This window comes from Aptenodytes forsteri, unplaced genomic scaffold, assembly GCF_000699145.1.
Source record: "Aptenodytes forsteri isolate BGI_AS27 unplaced genomic scaffold, ASM69914v1 Scaffold60, whole genome shotgun sequence".
Classification (NCBI taxonomy): Eukaryota; Metazoa; Chordata; class Aves; order Sphenisciformes; family Spheniscidae; genus Aptenodytes; species Aptenodytes forsteri.
The window spans coordinates 128,681-138,200 of NW_008794175.1; the positions used below are offsets into that span (position 1 = coordinate 128,681).

Here is a 9,520-nt window from a genome sequence, read left to right on the forward strand (position 1 = left end):
GACCACAAAAATGGCCCCTATTCCTTGGTGACCCCCCAACCCCAGCCAACTTCTAACTAGATTCCTCCAGACAATTTAGTCTGATCAGGTGAATTTAACTTGGCACAGTAGTTTTGAAGACATCTACCTTATCCTGTAGTACATTCCCTCCATATTATAATTCAAGGTACTTTTACTCATTAGCACTAATTCCATTAGCCACCTGCAGCTGACTGATGATGGAAGTAAATAAAACATTTTAAGCACAATCAGTTTTCTCAAATGAAAAGCTTCTTTTTGATGATGCAGAGTAGCAAGTCAACTCTTTCCTGGGTCTTCCTCTTACTAATTTTTTTCCCCTCAACTGACCACCCTTATGCTCCTTCCTAGTTACACTTCAAGTGTTGGTTTTTTTCTTCTCTCCCTACAGGTTTGTGCTACACTCTACAATTGTTCTTTATAATCCAAACAGGCTCCCACTTTAGAATTGCTGGTGCGTGACACAGCTGTATAGTGCCAGCAGATCCAGCCTAGGAAAATGAGTACCTAAAAAAACCCTTAAGCTAATTTTTAGCCTAACAAGTCATTTTTAAACAAATACAAAGAACAATTTCCTTAACAAAAAAAATAGAACAACCATACTCCCAAAAGCAAAGACAAACACTTATTGAGGTTATTTTGGAGAAGGAAGCTGAGTAGGTTCCCTTAAGAAGAGGGAGCCTCAGCAGCAGTGAACCTTTTCAATGCTGATTCATTTTGTACCCATCAGGGAGACAGACAAGGGTGGCCACAAGGGTATTCCAATGGTTCCTTGACAGTAAGTTAGGAGCAAGACTTGCAAGTGTGAACCGCTCACCTCTGGATCTGCTAGGCGCTGAGATAGCCCTACCACAAAGACAAGATTCTTCTGTACAACCCGTACACTGGCCAAATGTTTGCGATTCTCTGATATCTTCTGTTTCCTCTCATTTTGTTTCTGTTTCTTTTCATTTTTTATCCTTTGCAGCTCTTCCTGGGAGAGTGGTTTGTACACTGCTGGATCTTCTGGATATGGCTAAATATAACAAATACCATTAAAAACAACCCATGTAAGAAACAACACATTTGAAAATCATTAATCCCAATGTTTTAAACACACAAATTTCTTTCTTCTGTTACATTGTTCTGATTGTTACGGCCAGCCACATTATAGAAGTAGCATATTCAGTCCTTTGGGAAAGGTGAACATCTCGCATATTTTCATGGAATTCTCCTATTTATAGACATAATACTGATTTGGGCAATAGCCACATTCTAACCCAGCTGCCTAGTCAGTTTGGTAACACTACAAGCAGCTGCAACATGACAGCCAACACATCCTATTAAGATTTCACTAACATAGCATAGTAAGCAGGGTGAAAGCATGCCCTGCATATTCACTTTATATTTAGTTGTCTGATACAGATTTGGATACTTAAGTGTATTAACAAAGTAAAGAGTACAGAATAAGAAATCAAAATACAAATATAATTTTCACCAAATTCAAAACAGTAACACCATTACACGGCTCCGTCTTTACATGGTTAACTTCTCCTAGCAGAGAGACAGATTTCAATACAGTTATTGCAAACTGATTTAACAGTATTCTCACCATGCTTGTGTACCAGTTTGGAACTTGGGCTTTGTCTTTCCTGGACAAAGGTGCATTTTTAACCTCAAGATCATCATCTACAGGTAACTCCTCAAACACACATAACACTGTAGATTTTAATCTCAAAAGTATCTAGCAGAAGTACAAGTGTCCTCAGAGTTACCTAGAAAGATTGCTCTATTCATGCAGAGCATTGCTATAAAGGCACTATTTTAGGCTGGTTTTGTAGACCACAGCGTGCTGTCCTCTGCCTCAGATTACTCCTCAAAGCAGTCGCATATTCCTTACCTGTTCCAGTTTTCTCAGACTGACAAGTTAGATTTCACACTTTATATACAAAGCAATGCTAAGCACAGAAGCAAGTATATGAAAATATATCTCAAAACAAAAAGAAGTGTTTGTAAACACTGAGATGAAGTAAAAAAATAAGAGTAGTACAGGAGATGTGCATTAAGGTAAAGACTTAAGATAAAGAAGTTAAGCTCACCAATATGTTGAACTAAGTTCTTTGCTTGTACTACCATAACCGAAGTTTTCAGAGTAGAAGTCCAACAAAAATGAATTTAACTTTTTCCTGACTGTCCTCTGTTAATGGTAGAACACAAAACTAGTTGTCACACTAAATGACCTGAGAAAAAGCTACAGCAGCAGATGAAAATAAGGTTTAGGTTAAAACCATATATTCCTCATACTTGCATGATGCTACTGAACAAGCCAAGTGCTTAGACCTGATAGTCTTCTGAGTACATCCCCAAACAAAACAAGATCCATTTTACAGTTTAAAGAGTTTAAAGTTCAGCACCATTATACTATACTTGAGACATCTTCTGAAAATATGCTGCAGTCAACTTCAGCTGATGGCATCTCATGGTTAAACACCAAGACCTCTGGAACATGTTTTTAGTATCACAAAGAATTTTAAACTTCTAAGATACTTTAGCAGTAGCCAAAGTCCTTAACATGAAAACACAATAATTATTGTTACCCTTGAAGAACAGTTAAAACCGTACCGTTTCTTAAAAAGTTATGTTATTCACAAGTAACATTGAATACCTTATACAGATTTCACAATCTACTTGATGAACAGCAATGACCCATTAGTAAGGTCATTTGAGATTAGCAGTGATTATCTTGAGTTTTAACACATGTACACATGAGGACTTCAGAGATGCAGAATAATTCTGCAAGGCATTTCACTTATTTAAAGAGTTTCTCGAAATCTGTGTTAGTCAATCATGTAGAATAAAGAATAGATATTGTTTTGTTTTAGGGAAGAGAAAGACTGCTCAGCAGAGAGTTAGGTCAGTTATCACAGTCAAGCTGAGTTCAGGTAGGAATGGGAAGAAAACAAATGCACCAGTATAAGGTAGATATAGTTCCAAAAATAAGATGGCTTGCCCTACATCAAGTGATGTGGTATCATACCCACAATCCATCCTTTCACAGATTAATTCCTTCTCCACATCCCATACTATGCAAGGCAAGGCTTGCAAGTGTGCTGCTCTCTGGTACTGTGCAAGAAATGAATTCATGGTTTTCAGTAGGTTCAGTAAGGCTCCTGAAGGTCCAAGAAAACTACAGCAAACAGTGCCAAAGTTCATCAGCTTCTTTCTTGCCAAGTATAGCCACATTCAGAGCATATTCTCAAATGAGAAAAAAAATCAGACAGTATGTTCCTTCTCGGTACAGCTATTTGCTACGGGAGGTCCTGAACGTTAGTCAGGAAACATCCTGGGTAGCTCAAGCATAACCCTGAGCAGAACGGTTATTTGTCCATAGTAAAACTAGTAGTTTGTATTAGTACAGGAGAGCACAAGAACTGCTGAGAGGCACACAACTAAACAGCAACTTCAGAATCAGGGAAGAGAAATCTCAGCAGAAAGTACGAGACTGCCTGAATAAGGATTTCAATTGTTAAGAAGTAGCAGTAGTTGATTTGCCACCATGGATAACAGCACTTGTTTGAGCAATAGAATCATCAGAAGTTCTCACCAGATACTATAGAGCTGTATTATATATGAAATGTTTCATATGTATGTTTATCACTCTTATGACATGTTTAATGCTTCTAAGGAATGAGTAGTTGGATATCCTGACTTGCAGGTCCTGTAAATGAATCTGTGTGCACCTCCTGAATCCCAAGAATAAATCAGAAACCCAATCCTAAGAAGTGATAGATGATTTTCCTATCTATATATAATGTGTGGCATGATGACAGATAAGAGATACTGTGCATTTTAGGAGGGAGGAAGGCAAGTAAGCACAGCACCAACATTTCAGAAGCTAATTCTAAAAAATAGTAAGTATTAGAAATCCTGTTTCTTTCAAATAAGGACATAAAGTCAGTCTACAAATAGGACAATAAATGATTTCATCTTCAGAGTGATTGCTTCCCACAGTGTTGAAGTTTATGAACTCAGATGATAGTTCAATTACAGTCAGAATACCTGCAGGGAAGGCTGGTGGAACATGGCTCTGAAAGCCAAGCAAGGTGGATTGAGTGCTGGTGTATCTCACAGTACCATTTCATCTGTTGTTTACTCTGTCCAACCATACAAAATAGGAGTAGGAGGAGGACCACAGGTACCAGAAGCTCTCAGGTCTTGCAACAGCTGAAGTGGCAACACTACTGAGATGATATTTTTTTTAAACACAAGAAGCGTAAGATACTTGTTTAACCTACTATCACTGATTCCTTAGCTGGTAGAGGATTTGAGATCCAAATGTTATCAGCATTTATCTATTTTCAGATGCAAGACATTAAGAGATGTCAACATCACTGATTCACTGACTAAGTTTAGCTGACACCCTCCACTTAAGTTATACAAATCCTCTTCAGCAAAAACCACGTAAGCCACCTGAACAAGATGTGCCAACATGGAAAATTACCAGATTTTGTTTACACTAACTACAAGTTGCTGGTAGTCCTATAAGAACTTCATCAAAAGTTCCAATGTCTCTTCTGTAGTCTCGTTTCTTTAATCAGAGATGGCCCTTGATGAATTCTCAGTCTTCCTGACTAAGTTTGTCTTGTCATTTAAGTTTTGTTTTCTTTCAGACTTTTTTCCCCACATTTTCCCAATTGTTGAAAGCTGAGCTGGGATTTATCAAGCACTTTGCTTTTGTCATTCCCAGATGGGTCACATTCCTTCCACACAATGGATGTACCAACATTTCCCAGTTGTTGCCTTGCTACCGAATAGGTTCTGAAATGAGAAATACAGAGAAAGTCAATAAGGTTTATGCATACTACTTATATCAAGAATAATAAATAGCAATTTCCTATATTTCTAAATATCAATTGTTGCACCCAAACTACTCAGTTGTGGGATTAAAAGCACCAGAACAAACAACTGACATTTGGACACTGTGCATTAAGACCAGGTGTTCCTTTTACACAGAAGCAGGAGAAACATGGACAAAAACATGCTTAAAACATGTTAGTTTCTTGGTCATAAATGTAGCAATTTACTATTTCTCTCCATTTCTAACTCAAGATGCTAGGAGGAATAAAGCTAGCTAAGTCAAGGAACTGGAGAACAAGGCAAAGCCACACCACAGGAACAGCTGTGTATCAAGTTATATTATTCGGTGGAAGGGCAAAGCAATTAAGGAATGTGAAGGAGCTAGGCTTTTTTATTGTTGGATTTAAAGATTGCAACAACTGACACTAAGGTCTGAGAATGCCTTGCCCTATTAAAGCAACACAAGCGACTGAAATGGTACATATTATTCATAGGACAAACAGTACCCAGGCCGCTGAATTTTAAAGAAAAAAGAAAAATCACTGTAAAGATAAAAATCACTGTCTTTACAACCAGAACCAGTGAGTCTGGTGACCTCTAAACCAGCTTCTGGCTACAGAAGTCTCTTTTGAGGACAGCATATTTTCATTCTAATTTGACTAGTTAGCAGCTATTTCACTCACAGTTAAGAAATCAATTGACTGGAAAAAACAGGAAGGCTTGCTTAGCATCTTACAATTGACTACACCTACAATTCTGAAGGGCATCAGGAACTCAAAGCAGGTCAGTTCTATTTTTCAAGGAAGTACTTTTTGTAGTTAATGAATTAAACAGAAACAATTTCCGAGTCTATTTCAGAAGATTCAGACAAAGTTTAGAAACCTTTTAACGTGTTAAGACTAACAAGTACTAGTTTCCAACCAGCATTCAAGTTAAATTCATATTAGCACCTTACTTTCACAAATCGAAACAAAGCAAATGTTCATCTACTACTGTTACTAATAGGAGGAAACTTAGGACATACTAAACTCAATTGACTGCAACCACGTGAACATATTCTGCACATGCAAATGTTAAGCTATATAACAGTTAAAGCATGTAGAAGTATTTTCTCCTTGGTAGAAAAAACTGCAAGCTAACATCTTTTCAGTTTGAAGTAAAATTAGAGAAGCTTAAGAAAATAATGGTATATGTGCAATGCACAGTTAAGCTCTATCAAACTAACAGCATAGACGCCACTATAGTGTATAGTCAAACTATTTCATCACAGGCTTTTCCAAAATCTCCCGCAAACCTTTCAACCAAAATCCCTGGATAGGGAACTTATTTATTGCTCCTCTCCACAGACTAGTGATCAAACCACTGGAGAACTCGCATTGCATTGAATACCATTGGCACAAATAGCAGTTTTCTATTATGTAATTGTACATAACATATTCAGCCTTGCTTTAATATATGTTTATTCGCAGTCCATTTTGCAGTAAGTATCCTGCACTGGTATATACATTATAAACATGACATACCTGTTGAAACCATAGTACCTATTATAAACTTTCCTGCAAAAATTTTGTTGCTTTGCCATCTTTTGCACTTCAGCATTTTAAGCAGTCACAACCAATACGCACCATCGTAGATATGAATTAGAAGACTGCTTAGATCTTTTCCCCAGAAACCTTACTACACACAGATAGGAACTATTTAGACACACTGCACACAAAAACACGTACCTGGTTCAGAAGGTCCAGCACACTTCAAAAGGTGGCTTCTTCAGACTTATTTGATTCTGCCATCAAACGTGGAGCTCGAAACGATTTATTCCCAAGATCCTGACGGGGTCTCTGCGCCACAATGTCTTTGTCTATGCCACAAAAGGAGCATACTCCTCAGCCTCCTCCATGCAAATCTCCTACAATCCAGCGATATAGCTGCAACTCAACTCAGGAACATCTTGGCAGTCCATGGATGAAGAAAGTATCAAGGACATAATCCTCGTCCATTGTGAAAGAAGAGGTCTCCTTCCTCTCCTGAAATGGTCCGTGTGCTTCATTCTGATCGTAGCACTCATTCTAGCTTTTCTCCCAAAACTGTTTTTTTAAGCAAACTGTATCCAATTCAGCAAAATATTTGCACATCCAATCATATGCCAGATTATTCCAAATTAAGAAGTTCAGCTGTGGCAGTATCCGTATTTCACAGAATTCAGATACCCAGAGGCAGTGAATAGCATGCTGCTTCTATGATTTTTTCAGATATATTCCATAAACTTCCAGTAATGAACAGGCAGAGATTAATCAAATAGTTGTTGGCAAAAAGTAGTGTAATAAATCCAGGTACATGAAGCGACTTAGACAAGGAAATTCCAGGAATCTCATGTTTGTACCAGCAGAACAGAAGTTTTCTTGTACTATGAAAATTACTATACAGCATGTGTCATCTACAGCAGGTATCACGTGGAGAACCATTTGGCTGATGGCAGGTGGATCTTCCTTGTAGAACACACAGCTCAAATATCGTAACAAATTTGCACAATTTGTTAACAAATGTGTGTTGCTGTGGGATAGCCTTCAAGCTTGCAGAGGCATCCAAACGCAGGTTAGCAGTGATAACTCTAGTATAGCCAAAGCCCAAAAGAGCAGTAAGAAAATATGACTGGAAGTGCTTATAGAAAGCTGTGGTAGTGAATAAAGACAGTGAGACCAACTAAGATTACTTGGGGTCTGAAGAGGGAGCTGTAATATGAGACAGGAAGCCAACAAAGGCATAAACTGAGGATAGGATCACAATTAAATAGCAGGAGAAAGAGGGGACATAAGCAGCTGCGATTACAAAAAGAGGAAGGCCAGGCAAGAAAGTTACAATCAAAGGAAGTCATTAGCGTTAAAGAGAAGAGGATATTGAGAAAGAATTTTATTAAATACTGAAGATAAGGAAATAATGAGGTTAAGCAAAACACTAAAAGGAGGAAGAAAATAATTCAAAGGAAAAAGCAGGCAACTTAGTGAAGCTGCAGTTTATAGTTGTGGCCAACCAAAGCATCAGCCAGACATCAATTAAGAGATAGGGAGAAATTAAGTGTGACACTAAGTACTACCTTTAAGCATTTGGCAACAAGATCAGAATAACAGACAAATAGACTTAAGCCTAGATTTTGAAATGCTTTAAAGTTTAACACCATTGGATGTATTTTCCAAAGGTTTTACACGTTTAGAGTCCAGAAAAATATGGATTAAAAGCTCCAATGCCACAAACAAAACAAGCAGGTGCTTTATAAGCTTGCCTCAGACAGCGCTGCTAGTTTAGCTGAACCTTGGCCCTCAGCAAACCCCTGATGCTGGAATCCTCACTGTCCTTCCTGAAAAGATTTTGTCAATGCATGAGCACCCCAACTCAAAGGATTTTTTTTTTTTTGGCAGTTCTCCCAGCATGCCTTGGTTCTGATCCACAGCTTCCCCTATTAATCCAGTTCTGAATTTAACAAACCAAGACTAGCCGTTGCACAACAGCTTCGACACATATGCAGACAGAATCTGAAAGATCCAACACCTCACCCTTGATCTAGGCCATGACTAGATGAATGTTTCCCCGAAGGAAAAGGATGTCTTTGGTACCAACACAATGCAAGAGCCTTGTGATATGTGCAAGACAAGCCGCTGTTCCAGGATATTTACCTTTCTGCAAGCAGGACAAAGTCCATTCTCATCAGTGCGGATACGATGCCAACAGAAACGACAGATTTGGTAGCCACAGGTGCAAGGGAAGAAGTTGATGTCATCAATCTCCAGAGGCTCCATGCAAAGGGGGCATTCCACAGGGTCTTCCTTAGCATCAGGGCTGCGAGACATCTTTATATGTTCGCAGAGCAGCAAAAGTTTATAATAACTTAATAGACCAAGAAGGTCAGCACTTGAAGGTCTGCAAGAGAGAAGAAAAAAAAGAAAAAAAAAGAGCGATTAGTACTTTTGACAACCTTTCTTTTGCACCTTTTAATATTTCAGTTCTTCACCACTTTCCTTCTCCCCACGCAAATTATCTACTAACACACAAGTTACTCCCTAATAAACTTGAGTGTGTCTTCCTACTTATGAGTCACACAAGTAATATTAAAGATGGTACTGGTGATGTACTTCCCTACCTGGATAGGTAAGCACTTCTTTGGCAGTTCACTAGCCTATTTGGGTTTCAAACTGTACAGTTGCAAAGAAATGCTTAACAGTGTACACCATCCATTGCTTCTAAGTTCTGTCAGCTCCTTTAACTATTGCTTTCTTAATCTTCTACAAATCCAAAATCAAATCCTTGAACGCAGGACTTCATGTTTAAGATCAATTTACTCCTTTGCTCAGAGACTTGAAACAATCAGAGATCTGGAACAACATTTAGGTCATCCATTCAAACTTTTCAGTAGGGTTACAGAATTATCAAACAAAAACAAGGAAAGCTTCTTACTCAGGAGGATTCGTTTCTTTGTCCATCTCATTTTTTGGTCCAGAAATTGATCTCCGAGATCAGTCTTAGGACTATAGCATTAGCCAAGATTTATCAGGTACACAGCTTTCTACATGTGTCAGACAGCTTTTACCAAGTCAGTCATGCTTTTCATCAGCATCCAATTCACACCAAAGCCCACCTATATGCACGTGGTCAAAAAAAAAGTTTTAACTTGAGT

General features: G+C 38.3%; 1 protein-coding gene across 7 annotated transcripts in view; it reads right to left on the reverse strand.

Annotated features, from left to right (window-relative positions):
- The window catches only part of LOC103902943 (CCR4-NOT transcription complex subunit 4), a 45,315-nt gene extending 36,551 nt beyond the window's left edge, over positions 1-8,764 (reverse strand). For 3 of the 7 annotated variants that reach the window (XM_009284107.2, XM_009284100.2, XM_009284092.2), the window contains exons 1-2: positions 8,523-8,760; positions 836-1,033 (exon numbers count right to left, since the gene is read on the reverse strand). In XM_009284107.2, coding sequence (XP_009282382.1) covers positions 836-1,033; positions 8,523-8,696 — 372 coding nt within the window. In that variant the 5' untranslated portion in view covers positions 8,697-8,760. Of the gene's footprint in view, positions 1-835; positions 1,034-8,522 lie in introns of all 7 variants that reach the window. The other 4 variants (XM_009284085.2, XM_009284078.2, XM_009284064.2 and 1 more) reach the window with 3 other exon arrangements.
- Positions 8,765-9,520: the final 756 nt, after the last annotated feature.